At 39.5% G+C, this 16404-nt stretch overlaps 2 protein-coding genes across 2 annotated transcripts; both read left to right on the top strand.

Annotated features, from left to right (window-relative positions):
* Positions 1-991: 991 nt before the first annotated feature.
* Positions 992-7723, top strand: pttg1ipa (PTTG1 interacting protein a). The gene is made up of 7 exons (XM_008276920.1): positions 992-1239; positions 2187-2239; positions 2555-2663; positions 4202-4304; positions 4689-4754; positions 5408-5454; positions 6908-7723. The coding sequence occupies exons 1-7, from the start codon at positions 1152-1154 to the stop codon at positions 6943-6945; spliced, it is 504 nt and encodes a 167-aa protein (XP_008275142.1). The 5' UTR covers positions 992-1151; the 3' UTR covers positions 6946-7723.
* Positions 7724-10200: 2477 nt separating this feature from the next.
* Positions 10201-14267, top strand: sumo3a (small ubiquitin like modifier 3a). Its single transcript, XM_008276919.1, has 4 exons — positions 10201-10344; positions 11207-11335; positions 11497-11568; positions 11772-14267. Exons 1-4 carry the CDS (start codon positions 10324-10326, stop codon positions 11832-11834), a joined length of 285 nt encoding a protein of 94 aa, XP_008275141.1. The 5' UTR covers positions 10201-10323; the 3' UTR covers positions 11835-14267.
* Positions 14268-16404: the final 2137 nt, after the last annotated feature.

The following is a 16404-nucleotide window of genomic DNA, read 5'->3' as shown; positions in this document are numbered from 1 at the left end:
ACTCCTTATTTAGTTTACCAGAAATCAAGTATTTAACATGTTGAAATATTCATTTAATGCTATTTTTTCATTTTGTAAAAGCTGGGAGTTTATCACTACATCAAGTACTATGAGAATTGAGCAATTATCCATTTAAGCCACCTGAAAGCTACAAAAACAAAGAGACACTTTTAGAGTAAAATCCTGAAAATTAATAGACATTTTTGTACCAGAATCTCGTTTTTCCTCCTTCTCTCTCTTTAAAACTTTTCTCAGTCCTCAGCCTCATCTTGTGACCCTTTGATGGGTCCCAGCTTAAACAACTAAGCATAAGTAATAATGTTTCGGCTCAGCTAAATAAATAAATAAATAAATAAATAATGCAACAGTTTGCTTTATTCTATTTGAGTCCTGAAAACTTCTTATGCAGTTATGTGGAACTAACAAACAACAGTGAGTTAGAGGAATTTGCTTGTCCTTTACAGCCAAAGCCATGTTAAATTAGCTATCTGAACCATCTGAATATGTCCAGGCATGTTAAGATAGAGGAGGGAAGCTGAAATCCTGAGTTACTGAATTTAGTTATGAATCAACTAACACAGAAGAGTGAGTTTAAATTTCATAAAATATTAAGTTGATGCAATATTATCGTTTAAGATCAACTTATATCTAAATCAGTAAAGTAGATTTTTTTTTATCTTTCAAATATGCTTTTAATTTAGAATTGGAAGCAGGTTCCTTGAACTAGAGTGTTCAGGCTGTTTAGGTGAAACTAGCTGCACATCCACTAAACTGGCCCACTACGCACCAGAATCACAAATCTAACATATATTTAATTATTTATTCCCCACAAAAGTGCTTTTTCTGCAGATTAGGTAGTTGATCTTAAATTAAATTTTGCTGTTGCACGTCTGCACATATTTCAAATAGTGTATTTAGAAGGAAGCAACAGTTCCTGCGCCTCGCCCTCCTTTGTCCGTGTGCGTAATGTGCGTGCGTCAGGACTGTGCGTCTGGTTCCTTCTCGGCAAAGTCAGTTCACGAGTTTGAGCCGGCGCAGCACGGACCAGCCAAAAGATTTCCTCCTCGTGTTTGCGCTTACTTAGGTTTCCCAAATCTTGTAAAGAAAATCAGAGAAACGCCATTTGGAATAATCTGCTTCTCAGCGGCTGGATGATGGAAATACGGATTTTACTGCCTGCTCTGCTTCTCGTCTTCGGTTTGGGGGCAGTTTTCGCTCAGTCTTCCGCACCTGACCAAGGTAGGAATGCAAATATGTGACCGAGGTTTAATGGCAGCAAGAAATCACTTCTTCCTTTCAACTGATCGTTTTTGGCTGCGTCATAATTGGTATTATCTTGATCTATGTAGGTGCGTATATGTAAAGTCCTCACTTATTGTAATGAGACTTTTATTTGGCTCCGGATTAATCTTTGTTTTCTCACTTTGAACAGCAATGTCTTTAAATCATGTCTTTAAGGGCTGATTCATGAGACTTAAAAACTAAACAACAAAAAATGTAGAATTCAACTTTTAATTTTTGGATTTTAAGGATTATTTACACTAAAATAAGTTCTAAAATCTGACTTAAAGGCCCTTTTTTCTTTTTAAGCCTCCAAAGCTAAACATAAAAGCCAGAAAAACTGTGTGTGGCTTTTTTGGTAGCATTGTGTCTCTTCTAGTTTCAAATCTTTGTGTATTGTTGAAATCTCCCAGCAGCAGAACACTGAGTCTCTTTTGAACTCTTTCCTCAGCCCCTCAGGTCCTTAATTGTTTCAGAATAAAGAGACCAGAAGTAGTAGCAGCAGACATGTTGACCACATAAGAAAGAGATGTTGTTTCCAGCAGCATTTCTCAGATACATGGCTGCCCTGACACAAACCCAGCTGTTGTCCTGTGTGTGTCTGCTGATAATAATGTGACTGGTCCACAGCCTGTGTGTTTACTGTATTCTGTCTCCATGGAAAAAGTCCCAGGAGGATTAGTAGTAGTTATAAAAAAAAAAAAAAAAGACCACAGTGAGCACAAACCTGCAGGCCTCATTTAATCTGCTCCTCACTGTTTTCAGCTAATCCCTCCGATATTAAAGTCACTTCCTTGTTCAGCTAAAAAAGAAAATTTGCACCTCAGCTTGACTGAGTTTGCTCCCTTTATTTCCCTCTTTCTGCACTGTTTTAACTGAACTTACTGACTTTTTTTTTCCTGCAGTATGTGAGACGAAAAATGGGACAAGCTGTGAGGAATGTCTGAGAAATGTGTCGGTAAGCCTTTTACTTCTGCTGGGTTGATTTTTTTGTGGGTTTACAATGTGTGTGTGTGTGTGTGTGTGTGTTTGGATGGAACAAGAGGTGTCCCAGGTGGAGGAACCATAGCTCGTGGCTCCTCCTCCGCCTCCACCACCACACCTGTTAGACTGGTTTGAGGAGTAACTGATCGGTCATACATTCTTGCTCTCCCTCTCCATTTTCTGCTCTTTGTCAGTGTGTTTATCATGCTGGGGCATCCTACATTTGTCCTAAATAACTCATTGTTTGTTGAAATAAAAGGCTGATTACGTGTGCTTGTTTGTTTCTCAGTGCTTGTGGTGTATCACAACCAAGTCCTGTGTAACATATCCAGTGAGGACCATCCTCCCACCTCATTCGCTCTGTCCACTGAATGATGCTCGCTGGGGACTCTGCTGGAGTAAGACACACACACAGAATCCCAGCATGTCCACTACAGCCTAAGAGAGTGATTTAAAGATTTGTTTGTGGTGTTTATTTTAGGCATTTTTGTGGAAAGTGTCTTCTTAAAGTCCTACACTTCAGTGCAATTCTTCCATACTGTTACTTGAGTTTCTTTTTGGTGCAGCTTCATCACCTAATTGTGGAGAGAACTAGTAAACAAATCTGTCTAAAATCCTCAAATATATGGCTGCCAGTCAGGATTATTTCAGGATATATTCCCTGTAACTATTAGTCAGGTATACTTAAACACAGTCCTGATATTTTTTTCAACAGGCTGCATTTTTTCTAATATTTGAATAACATTTCTTATCTTAACTAGACAATAATGTGTGATTTTGTGATGTGATTTAAAGACTAGCATCGGCCACTATTCTATTACCAGGTTGTATAAACGCTCAGATAGCAATGAATGACCTCAAAAATCCAGTACAGGTGTCAGGTTCATTATTCCTAAATACCAGCACAGCTGTGTGTTGTGGCCAACATCATGCTCTGCTGTCCACAATCATAAAAGAAAGTGGACTTAAGATAACAAGCAGGCTGCAGCAAAGTGCTGCTTACAGATGCATGTTTTTGTGATTTAACCCACGAAAAGAACCAGTGCGATGTAAAAAAAAAAGAAAAAAAAGTCTCTCTTATTGTACATTGTAGGACGTTGTACATTTGATCTGGGGCTGTTCTTCATTGTTGAGCTAATGCTCCAGCACAGTGACAGCTCACATAATAGCAGTCTTGTGGGAAAGCCCTGTTTTGTTTCCACATGGCAGTGTTGAAAGAACAGACCTCATTCAACGCCTATAAAATGAAGTAGATTTCACATACTGATGCAACATCTTCATATCTACTTTGGACTTTTAGTGTCCTGTGAAATCTTGATACATGGCTTTCTCCTTCAGTGTTTTTATACAGATATTATACATTTAGGTTTTAAAGATCTAAATGTGTCTCTCCTGACTTTTGGCTGTTCCTGTTGGGGGGTCACCACAATGAAACATCCATTTTCATTTCTTCCTGTCCTCTGCATCTTCTTCTATGACCTCAATCACCTGCATGTCCTCTCTTAGCACATTTATAAAGCTCCTCTTTGGCCTTCCTCGTTCCATCTTCAGTATACCTTTCCAATCTGTCCAACATCTCTCCTCCACATGTCCACCTTTTAAAGTTATTCTTCCCTTTTATACTTTGTCCCTGAACCATCCAACCTGACCTGTCGCTCTGATAAACTCATTCCTAATCCTGGCCATCTCTCCCAGTGGGAATCTTAGAATCTTTAGCTGAACTGCCTTCAGCTCCACAGACTGCCCTTTTATCAATTTCAGCCCATAAAGCATAGCTGCTTTCACTACCTTTCCATCACTCTCTTATTATGTCTGGAAAAAAAATGCTGAAATAAAAATAAGAGCTAAGAAAAGGTAGAACATTCATTTTCTATCTTGAATGCAAATCTGTGACTGGTGATTCCTGCATAGCTCACTGACATGTGTTTGTCTGTAGTGAACTTCCAGACGCTGATCATCACGTTGGCAGTGATTGGAGGTGTTATCATCATTGCCCTCCTGGTCTGTCTCTTCTGTTGCTGCAAGTGTGAGAACTTTGGGTGAGTGCACAACAAACTGACAAAACATCCTCCACGGCATCATGACTGTGACATTTTCAAAGAAGATTTTGTTATCTCATCCTGCAGTTTCTTACGAGGCTGAAATAAAAATACACACACTCACAATAACAATGGAATTACAATAAGGGAACCAATTTTGTATATTGACTTCTCTTGTGTGTATTAAAATGGGAACTAGTTCCTTGATTTTGCACATTAATCCTGAGCCCGTCCTTTTCCGTTTCTTGTATATGCACATTATGTTTATTTGTGTCCGCTTCAGTGTGTTTACCTTCAGATGTCTGCACTAGAAGCACACACGATGCACTTTCCCATGAGCTAAATACATCATAATCTGACACTGGTCTTCTGTTTGCATTTCAGATCCAAAAGGTTTGAGGCCAAGATGCAGAGAAAGTCCAATAATTTGAGAACCAAGCAGGAAGAAAGGTGAGCTCTAATGTTATGTGAACACAGTTCCAGCTGAGCTGTCTTCTTCTTCCATGATCATAATAATCTGAACTATGCTGGCTGCAGAACTCCCTCATTTCCAGCTCTGACAGCAATTCAAACAGTAAATTATGAAGTGAAACAACAATTCAGCGCTGAGTCTTCATGACACAGCTTGTCCTTACAGTTTCCACCCTATTGAATAAACAACGGATTAGTCGTCATTTATAACGTTTGTTTGTACAGATTTGCAACAAACAAATGAAATAAAGGGAACTTTGTTGTATATACACTCTTACAATAGTACATTATACAATATATATATATGGGTTCATAATCATCTAAGGGTTCATTTTACCATTCCTTTGTGTTGTAGCTTTCAGACAGTCTCTCAGTAAGTCTTATTATTTGTATTGTATCTGATAGTTTACAGTCTCTGTTTGACTTGACGCACAAGCTGCCCTGTTGCATTGTTGGTCATGATCCATATCAGTTTTCTTCACAGCACAAAGCAGATCAGGGGATAAATACGCACGTCACACTGTTATCAGCCCAAACTGGTTTTTGGCCACGTGACTTCTCAAAGTGTTTGCGAGTCTGAGAAAAATCATTAGTCACTGTGTGGCTCACGTAAGAACATTTTGTCTTTACAGGAAGGCCGAGATGAAACAGAGGCACGACGACATCAGGAAGAAATACGGTGAGCTTTTCCATTTGTCGACACAAATGAATGTACTAACATGGTGCAGCTATTTGTTTCTGTCTCCTAGAGTGTGGACACATGACTTGCATGGAAAATGAATTAATTCTGCAAAATGAGATTAAGCTGTCTTTTTATACTTGGCAAAAGCTCTGAAGGAATAGTTCAGCATTAAGGGAAGTGTGCTTATTTTCTTTCTGCATGAGGGATGAGAAAATTGAGACAGTGTTCATATTTGTATGCAAAATATTATGTTACCCATGCCAGGCGTTTAGCTTAGCTTAGCACAATAACTGAAGACAGAGAGAGAGAGCTGGTCTGACTCTGCCCACAGGTGAGGTTCACCAGTGGTAGAGGAGATGTCTGCTAGATTGTCCTGAGGGTTAAACTAATTTTCTTTATGAATCAAAGTTACTGACTGAATATCCTCTGTGATACATACCAATAGACTAATTCATTTTCTAGTCTGTGTTCTATTAGCTGCAGTACCGGTAGTGTAAAATGGACTTGGCAGCATATCAGGACCATGGATAAAAATAGATCTATGAATTTTCTGCATCATCGACTGAATCCATATAGTTTCCAGTGGCAATGTGATGCATGCAGTTTAGCAACTGCAGCTGCATGAATCAGTTCATTCAGTAGCATTGCTGACAGGTTTGCTGAGAATCTTTATTACTCAGAAAATATGGTCAGGAAAAGAAAATGGTGAAAGTTTGGTGCTTCTTGTGGCCATTTTGAATCCCAAACTCTGAACAGACTTTTGTAAATATGTACAACAAAATGTAACATGCTATTGAGTTATCGGGTTTCTGGATGGCGGATTTTGTTACCATCATATGGAGCAATGCCGGCTGTTTCTTGGTGTTTGCAGTCAATATGCTATGCTATGCTATGCTATGCTAAGCTAGCCGTCTCCTGGCTCTAGCTGCATATTTACAGTGCCTATTAAAAAATATATTACTCCACCCCAAAAAATTACCTTCCTGGCCGTTAGACTGGACACTACGCTTGGCAATAACTGCACATTATTGCTAGCACACAATCCGCACTATGAAGCATGGTGGTGGCAGCATCATAATGTAAGGATGCTTCTTGGCAGCCGGCCCTGGAAACCTCGTAAAGGTTGATGAAAAAGCAAATGCAGTCTGCAAGAGAAGTGTGACTTGGGAGAAGATTTGTTTTCCAGGAAGGCAATGACCCAAAAGCTACAGAAAAGCTGGCAGAAATGGTTTAAAAATAACATGGAGAATGTTGGAGAGTGACCGAGTCAGAGTTCAGACCTCAGTTTAATTGAAAATTTGGGCCTGGACTTGAACAGGCTGATTCTTCATGATCCTGCACAGTATTGATCTTCTCATCTAACTCCAAGAAAAAAAAGTGCATTTCCCAAAATGTTGAGCTATTCCTTTAAATCAATACACTGTTTCACTGAATGTTTAATGTTCTCTAGGTCTAAGCGGGCAAAATCCATACTCCAGATTTGCCTGAGAACATCTGTAAGCTGAGATTTTACGTCACGGACACTCAGAAGAACCACAGACATCTGGAGCCTGTCTGTCTTTGGCTTCTGAGAACTGACATCACCTAAGAATTAATGTAAACTATGAGACAGTTTCAGAAAAGTGATTAGTAGTTTTGTGTAGGCAGCCTCCAGAGTCATTCAGCCAATGAACAGGTCCGTTCAAAGAATGCTGCTTTTACTGTTCTGTCCCAAGAGGCTGCAACCAGAGACTAGAATAGACACGTAGCCACAATGCTCCTTAAAACTATAGCAGTCTATTCTGTGACTCCCATCGCATCAATCTACTGTTACTATTTATTATCTTAAGTTGAACTGTACAGAATAGAAAGAGTCCAGTTTGGTTGCTGAACAATTCTTTCTTTTTGCTGAAGAAAATCTGTTGCAAATGTTCAGATTGCTCCTCTGTGTTGCTGCTAAGTGTAGAGATCTGCTTAGAGATTCTATTGTATTTTTGTATTCTGTGTGATTTTTTCTTGTTATAAGTGGACTTATTCCCATTTTAAAACATGATATTTTTATTGCGTCATTGCTGCACTTTTCAGTGACAGGAATGTGTCAGCAAAATATGTCCACACTAAAAGTTTAAAATAGTCTTTACCTTGTTCCTGAATGTATGAAGTAATCCTTAAATCAATTGGAATGTTTTGGTTCTAAAGTTGGATTGAAGTCAGTTTGATTGTTTTATTGCTTTTATAATCTGTAAAGACATTTAGTCCTAATAAAAGACTTTGGATGAAGAATTCATTTTGCTTGTAGACGCTCTGTGTTGTCTGTATCGTGTATCCAGCATTGTGTCTTCATTATTGCCTCTCTTTTCTGTTGCACAGCATGTCGGTGTCTCAATTAACAACAAATCAAACATCTCAGATTAAAAGATTAAACAATGTCAATGCTTGACAAATTAAAAGAAAATCTCCTGTCAATGATGGATTACTGAATTTTATCAAATATTTGACTATTGAATTGCCTTGATTTTTGTAATCAGTCATTTGATAGTAAGAAAGCAACTGAAGGAGAACAGGCAACCTGTTATTGCACGGAGCCAAAATACAAACAGCATGCAGATGGTTTTTTTTTTCTGACTTGGAGAAAGTTACTTCTATTGTTCTGGTTAGAAGTGGGGCACATTCAGCCAATTGTGCACTAAAAACTTACTAGCTGTACAAATTCCCAGCCACACCCTTGCCAGGTGTGGCTTTAAAAGACAGTGATTAGATAACGAGAAAGGTGCACAGACGCTCCGCGACCATAAAAGTCTTACCGTGCAACTTCATTCAGATGACACGATGCCACTTGACAAGAGAAGCACAAGAACCGGCTGTTGGCATGCTGGATGCTGGCAGGTCAATTAGGGCAGTAGCCAAACACTGAGACGTCACAACTCCATCATTTGTTGTAAAATAAATTGTGTCACGCAGCTCCGGCTGAACTTTAATGACAACATAAACCTGTGTCAGAAAATGTCAACCAACTTCACCGAGCTTTTCAAGAAGAGCAGGACAACATTCCACCGGCAGCATCAACAACTTCATTAACTCTTTGTTATAGATGTGTGACTCATTACTGACTCGTGATTTCTGGTCTGTGGCTTCACTCTCCATCTGATCATTATTTCCAATATAATGCGTACTTGGTTTTTTCATGACAGCCATTCTGTTGTAGAGACGCTGTGTGTCTGAACAACTAATACTTATTCTCCTCTGTAGAAACAAAGAGCTAGAATTTGATAAAATATTACATGCTGCATTCATATTGTTGTGTAGTGAAGCAAAACATCACAACTGTCTTCATTTTTATTGTGTTTACATGGGTTGATGTGATTGAAGATTAATTCTAGTAAGGTTTTTTACATTTTTGATGTGATTCAACTCAATTTCTAACGCACACTTTACATGTGTTTGGTGTTGGACAATACTTCCTTCTATAAAAGATTACACACTACAGAAGCTGGAGTTGCTCTTTTAAAGTACCTTTTAAAGTCAAGGTCCCAGTTTTATGTGGGGAGATCTTATACAAGGTTGTCCATTGCTCCTTTTTGGTTCGTACCACAAGTAAGGACACCACATATTCAGGCAGACTGAGTCAAATGTATTCAGATTTTTGAAAACAAAAGTAAAATTCTATCAGCTTTTACACATTTTTTGGACAATAGAGCTGCAGCATTTAAACAATTATAGAGTCAGCTATTAAATTAATAACCAACTATTCACTGGTAATACATTGGTGTCATTTTAAAAGAAATGTATAGTTTCTAAAATCATACATTTTCAGGTTTTTCAAATGTACTTACTCCTCTACAACAGTAGAACAACTATTGTTTAGTTGTGAATAAAACAAAATATTTTAGGATGTCATTTTGGGCTTTGGGGAACAGTGATTGACATTTTTCACAGTTTTCTGACGTTGTATAAAGAAAAGCAAATGACTGATTAATAGAGAAAAAAAATCTGCAGATTAACCAACACTGGAAATTGTTATTTGCAGCCAAAAGAGATTTCTCAGAAGTGTCAGAAACTGAATGATAAAATATGGAAATGACCTCAAACAGGAGTGTTTTCTGGTTTCCTTACTCCTCTATGACAATAAACCAAAAGTATTTGTGTTGTGGACAAAACATTGAAGGACGTACGCTTTGGCTTTGGAGAATGCTGATTGACATTTTTCACCATTTTTCTGACATTCTATAAAGAACAGCTAATCTATTTAACAAAAATGCAAGCAGCATGTTAATTATCAATTAAAATAATTGTTAGTTACAGCTCAAGGTCTCCAAGAGTTGTCATTTGCTTAAAATGAATGATAATGTAATAAAAAATTTCCTCAAATAATGGTTCAAAATGTGTTTGTTTTTTCTTCCTTTTTTAAACAATATAGTTTAAAAACGTAAATTGCTTCTTAACTTGTCTGTTTGGGTTCTGTGTGTATTATCTCTTCATTAAATAAATGTGCTAAAGTGTGAAAACATGTATTTCTGTTTGGTCTAGAAGTGTCTGGATGTGACTGCATACATTCACATACTGACTGTCACGTGTCTGCGTGTTTTACTTACAGGTGGCTTATTGCGCAGTTTCCATTGTATGCGCATTTAGAAGTACAGATCCTGTGCTACCTTTAGGTTGTTCAGTTCGCGTGATCGAGGATTTTGCATAGATGCGCGCTCCCGCATCCGCGCTCCCGCGATTTAGGAACCACGTGGTGTCGTGAGAACCAATCGTTTATTTGCAACAGCGGTTGAAAGCGCGCACCCGTCAGTGGGGGAGAAGAGAGGACAGAAGGCGGCAGAAAGACAAATAAAGCGCAATTAACTGATTAATCTGAAAACCGTAACACGAAATCCAGCCGAGATGTCAGAGGAAAAGCCAAAGGTAAGATTTTATGGCTTAAACAGCGGCTTATTTGCAATGATGGCTCAGTCGAGTTCCTGCGAAACCGTTTCTCAGATGTGCAATCGAAAATGGCCTGGTTTGCACGTTTCTCCAATTCGGCGCAGTGTTTGTTTCGCAAATGAATGAGTGTCCGCACATTCATCTTTACGTTTATAAGCGCTTCAGCTGCACACCGCAGACGGAGACCCGACAGATGTTGTCCTACCGACGAGGGTTTCGAAGGTTGTGAGCAGAAATATCAATTACACCATGATTGTCATTTGCGGATTTTTTTTTCTTTGTCGAAACGGGACCACGCTATGTCCGTAACGCCGCAAATGCCGCAACTGCAGCAGCGGCAAAAGAGCGCAAACGAAGGTGACGCACTCATTTAAAAACAGTGTAGACGATATATTTTTGTTGTTATTTTTGTCGTACCGGTGTTTGTTTGACCACAGTACAACAAAACAACACTGCTAGCAGCGTTAGCCGGCAGCTAAACTCACCATCGGTGCTGATAGCTGGCGTGCCTACCACTAACCCTGGAGCTAATCATGCTAGCGTTAGCATCTGTGACTGCCCGGCGAGCAGCATATTGTAACCTACCTGTTTTTTCTGCCCAGTGTACGTGTAGTTCCCCTAAAGTATATCCTTAATAGTGTAGCATTATTACTTATCTACCTTACTAAACGTTCGTTTTAGAGTTGGACACTGTATGTAGCTTGCAGCTTGGTAACCATCTTGGTTTTGGTACGTTTTAGCTAGCAGTACTGCTAACCTGTAAACACATAGCTGTAATGTGTGCTGTGTATTTGTGTTGTGCTTGTTGTTAACCTGCTGCTTTATCTTGTTGTGTCCGTAGGAGGGAGTAAAGACTGAGAATGATCACATCAACCTGAAGGTTGCAGGGCAAGATGGGTCAGTGGTCCAGTTCAAAATCAAAAGACACACACCGCTCAGCAAACTAATGAAGGCATACTGCGAACGACAGGTGAGCTTAAAATCTAAATGACTGCTTTCACAATCCTCCTCCAACATGTAATTACTTCAGACTTGGAGTAATACCTGCTCCTGCGTCTGTATTAGTTGCACACTTCAGTTTGCTATTCCTGTACCAACAGTTCTTTGCATGTTGTCCTTCCTCCCCCACAGGGTCTCTCAATAAGGCAGATCAGGTTCAGGTTTGATGGCCAGCCTATCAATGAGACGGATACACCTGCACAGGTATGTTATTATCCTCTACTCAGCCATATATTTTTTGAAAACCTCATTGAAATGATTTTCCTACATGATGACAACACACAGTTCAGACATTCTGGATCGACTTGCATCGTTTACTTTCCTATATTTTCATCCTTGTGTCATTTTGCTGAGTTGATTATTGCTCGTTTTCACTGAATATTAATCTTTTCCTCTATTTTTCTCAGCTGGAGATGGAAGACGAAGACACCATAGATGTTTTCCAGCAGCAGACAGGCGGGCACTGCTAAGCCCTACCCACCTCATTGACAGCCACCCTCAGACCACGCCCTCAACCACCATCACTGTCCCTCCCTTCCCCTTTGCTCCTCTCAACCTATTATTATTATTAATTATTATTATTATATTATTTCTTCAGTTTAAATATGTCTGTCATGGTTTTTTGCCAGGTGTGTGGGGGGGGAGGGGGGCTCCTCAGCTGTTTATGTACTGTCCCAGTCAGGACTGAACTTTTGTGTGTGTCAACAGTCTCTCTGCTGGCCAATCAGGACAACGTTTTCTTTCTGGCACCGCAGGCTGTGATCGGACCAACAGCACCTCACGGCTGTTCCTGGTTTGTCACTGCTTCTCGTTCACTGTCCAGTGAAAGCTTAGTATCCAGTAGTTTGTCACGGTTTTCATCCATCGGGGTTGAATGTGAGGCTCTGCAAGTTTCTGTCCAGGGGTCACAGTCAGTGGGCATGAAAATGTTTTGAAGTGGAAGCGCTATTCGAACTTAATACACACCTGCTTTCCATTTCACTTTGCGTTCTTGTGTGTGTTTTGTTTTCGTCTGCATTTCTGTCAAAAATGTATTATAATTCTCTTCGCATTTTAGGTGCTTCCGCTGTTTTTTGTATTTTTTTTTTTTTTTTGTCTTTTATTTTAAGAATTAACACCCATCGGGCTTGTTGATTTGTAGTTGTTTTTTTTGGATTTTTTTCCTCCTTCTGTACAGAAGTATCAGAATGGGTGTTAGATAAATGTTGTGGGGCTTGGACCAATCCTCCAAAGACCGAACTTTTGCTTCATATTTGATGTACTTCTCTATAAACGCAAACTGCAAGGTCAAAACTGTCAAATTTAAAGGCATTTGTATTGCATCAATGTTATTTGCTTCCTCTTCTATTTGCTCATGGAGAAAAATGCTTGTCTAGGGGAGATAATTAATTTATACCATTAAGGTGCGTCCTTGGTAGGAGTTGGTCGGGGTTTGGCTGCCCAAGGATAGTCTCTTGACATGGAATGCATAACTTTTCTTTTCTCTCTCTCTCTCTCTCTCTCTCTTTCTCTCTTCCAATGAAGTGGGCCAGTGACCAGTCCCTATGGTGTTCCTACAAGCAGTTCTGCTTGTGGTAGAGGGTGGGCTGTGGGTGGGAATAATTGAAGGGTAGTTCCTTCATGCTGTTTTGGGGTCAGCTGTCTCTGTATCGTCCTTACGCATGTTGGCTGATGGGGCAACTGATTCTAAATGTGCTTTTAAGAGGAGCGCCTTCCAGTTTGAGAAAGGATATCCAACAAAAGTCAGTATGTTTTTTTTTGTTAACACACATTGAAGACACTTTTCCCTGCTTTGTCAGCGACTGAGATATTGTTTGCTGGTGAGTGTTTAAGAAAAACGTGCTTCGAACATGTTTTTACTGCAGTGTTACAGTGGAGATATCTCTGGTGGTGAAGAGTGTCTTCACTATTTTACATTTCGGAGAGCGGCGCATGCAGTTTGTTGCATATCAGGAGGGCAGGAAGGTCAGCCAATGGAGTTTGGGAGATAAGTGTTCTCTACCCACAGGGCCCCGCTCTTTGTACGTGGGTAACAAAAGTTGGCTTTGATTGTTTATGGTCTGGCATGAGCGTGAATTATTTTATTAATTTCAATTCAGTCAGGATTAAAATGTGTGTTGTCGAAGCAACTAGTCACCTGCAAAACTGCAAGCTTCCTTAGAGTTGAATCAGTGACGGCCATTTTAAGCTTGTTAAAACGGCCGTCAGAAAAGGCTGCACCTTTCTATGCAGGCACCGGTTGATCAGTATTATTGTAACTGAACAGGCTTAAAGTTAAAATACATGGCAACAAAATACAACAGATGCAGTTTCTAAAATGAAAAATCTTCATAGGTTCCCCGAAAGAAAGGTGCTGACCTTCTTTTTTTAAGTAACTAAACTGTAGTCCACGTGTTTCATCTGTATTTTTGTATGCGTTCTGTAAAGTAGTCAGGAGTCGATGCAAGTACCCACACATTTTTTTCAACGAGTATACACCCATAAAATGCCCTCTGCTTTTTAAAGTATTCATTCTGCTGTTGACCAATGAAAAGAAATTTCATCCGACCTCCCCCGCAGCTCATCCTTCAGTCACTAACAAGCATTTGTCAAACTTGTGTGGTACAGAGACATGTTAAGTCTGCGTGTGACATGCCTCTGCACAAGCCAAATCACAAGCAATGCTTCTGATTCCAGCTTTCCTCACACAAAATAAGAGCACAGTTATCAACAAATCAGCCTTCCACTTGCATTTTAAGAACCGAGTTAGCTGGACAAAGATCTTTTTGGCTGTCAGCTGAACTAAACTGTAACGTATGAAGAACGGGGCCCAGGTCTTGTCATGTTATTTGTTTCTCTACTGATTTGTACATTATTTGTGGTCTTTTACTACTGTATACAATAAATATAGTTTGGTACTCAGATCTGCTGTCACAAGCTTCGTTATTTTGTGTTTTCAAAAGATGGTAAAAGCTGAAATATTTATTTTTCAGGTTTTACAATGAGAACTTTTTTATTTTTAAGGCATGTTAACGGCCTCAACGATTCTACAGAACTTACAACTTAGACTATTTCCTTGATGGGGTTTTATAGATGTCAGTGATTCTGTAGTCATCTTACATGTTGAGGCACATTTGTTGTGCAACAGCTGAACATGTACAAGTGGTTTTCCAATCATTCAATCTTGCTACTGCCTTATACTTTTTAAAATTTTATTTATTGTTTTTGCTGTTAGAACATGGATATTGTTCGATTATATTTCGTTGGTATGTGTCGTTGCTTTTCTAAGACACGATTTTAGGTCACACTGGGGCTCTGTCTGCTAAAAATGAATCCAACAACGACATGCAGGCTAGAGATGGACACTAGATGGTGCCACTGAACCAGGTGTCTGTTGGGTTCAGTTGAGTCAAAAAATAGACAATATGACATTAAACGTGAATATGCAGCAACACAGGACTGAAAATTAGCTGTAAAAAGAGGAATGCATGAAACACAAGTATGGCAGTGGATTAAAAAACCCACTAAAATTGATTCTGTTGTGATCCTGAAGCCGCCTTTACGCTTAAGCAGACCTCCAACCAAGTGTGATTATCGTTTCAAACAGTTTTAACTTCAGGGCACTCTTTATCAGCCAAGTCCTAATTTAGAACCCTAGATATCATCTGATAATCCGACTGAATGGTTGCATTCAGTGCAGCTGGAACAGTGATAAGGTTAACAGCAGTGGTTGATGAGTCAAACCAGGAATAAGGAAAACCATGCTCGAGTGGACAATTTACATTAACCTCTCTGCATCTAAACAGACCCAGGAGTGTCACGGTCATTGCGGGTCATGGCTGGCAGGAAGAAAGATTCATGAATGGATAAAGAAGAGAGCGGAGCGGAGCTGATATCTCGCATCCGGATCTATGTGCCGTCTATGATCTTATAAGGCATTTGCCTTGTAAATGTATTGGTCAGTGGATGGGAGGATTCTGAGAGATCTGACACAAGCCGAAATGCCGCTGCCCTTCATCAGCATCTATAGAGACCATCAATCCATGACCAAGTAGATTTTAGAAAATCATTCTATAAAGCTGTTGGCTGGCTCGACAGTTAAAACCCTTTTTGTAGAGAATTTACAGACTCAAAGATTTCGTACACTCCTCTGTGAGAGAGCGCAAGCAATTTAAAATAAATGCAAATACAGTTTGCAAATACTGCTCCACCAAGGCTCTCTTCGTACTTTTAGTCCATTGTGTTGTTCGCCTAATTTAAAACAAATAGTTAAGTCTATTTGGTTTTTGTCCTGAGACTTAATTGCATTTTCAATAAGTAATATTTGCACAACTTTTAGGAGAACATCCAAGTTTAAGACTTTAATATGACAGCTGGGTTTGTGCACATACCATGGTTTCTCAGGTAATAAACTGAGGGATAACTGCTAATATGATAAAAGCTCAGCTCATATCCATCTGTGCATTAGTGGACCAAAGGTCACATATGTTCTGTTGTTGCTTTTTAGTTGCCTTTTAATTAAAAAAAGAAAAGACATTGAGTAAGCCTTTTGACAGATATCCTCTATACAGTCACATTGTGATATTGTGTCTGACTGCGTGTCTGTCAGTGTGTGTGTTTTAAATGAGTGTGTACACACACAGAGTGGAGCAGCTCACCCCTCTGGCAGGTCTGTGTCATCAGATTTGTGGTTAAGGGTGGATGAATGACAGGCTGGTTAGTGATTTGCATGGCTCCGGTGTTTAAAAGGAGCTGCAGGTGCAGGATTCTCCACACAGATGAATGGATTTCTCTCGAAGTACAGATGCTCTGGGACTTTAAACTTTTACTTTTTAAGTACATGTGAATCTTAGGTAGCCTGTGTAGCTTTGCCAACTTTCAACAGAGTTTGTTGACTGAAGATTTTTCTTTGGAATTGAAAATTCTCACTGGGATCAGTATGAAGAACGTACAGTTTTTAGGGGTGGATAACCACTTAAGATAAAAGCGATATCTAGAAGAATACCTTCAACATGGAGCCATTCTTACCAGCCGGCAACTGAACCAAACAGACTTTTTGCA

The sequence above is a fragment of the Stegastes partitus genome, unplaced genomic scaffold (genome assembly GCF_000690725.1).
Source record: "Stegastes partitus isolate 25-593 unplaced genomic scaffold, Stegastes_partitus-1.0.2 Scaffold83, whole genome shotgun sequence".
NCBI lineage: Eukaryota > Metazoa > Chordata > Actinopteri > Pomacentridae > Stegastes > Stegastes partitus.
The sequence above is the reverse complement of the archived record's forward strand: the minus strand, read 5'-3'. Positions and strand labels throughout refer to the sequence as shown.

What these genes read in the sequence shown, in the direction of transcription:
- pttg1ipa (XM_008276920.1), top strand. Translation starts at nt 1,152, where the DNA reads ATGATGGAAATACGGATTTTACTGCCTGCTCTGCTTCTCGTCTTCGGT. An exon ending in AATGTCTGAGAAATGTGTCG is followed by an intron (nt 2,240 to 2,554) that starts GTAAGCCTTTTA and finishes TTTGTTTCTCAG; the next exon opens with TGCTTGTGGTGTATCACAAC. An exon ending in CGACATCAGGAAGAAATACG is followed by an intron (nt 5,455 to 6,907) that starts GTGAGCTTTTCC and finishes AATGTTCTCTAG; the next exon opens with GTCTAAGCGGGCAAAATCCA.
- sumo3a (XM_008276919.1), top strand. Translation starts at nt 10,324, where the DNA reads ATGTCAGAGGAAAAGCCAAAG. An exon ending in TGTCAGAGGAAAAGCCAAAG is followed by an intron (nt 10,345 to 11,206) that starts GTAAGATTTTAT and finishes TTGTGTCCGTAG; the next exon opens with GAGGGAGTAAAGACTGAGAA. An exon ending in AGACGGATACACCTGCACAG is followed by an intron (nt 11,569 to 11,771) that starts GTATGTTATTAT and finishes TATTTTTCTCAG; the next exon opens with CTGGAGATGGAAGACGAAGA.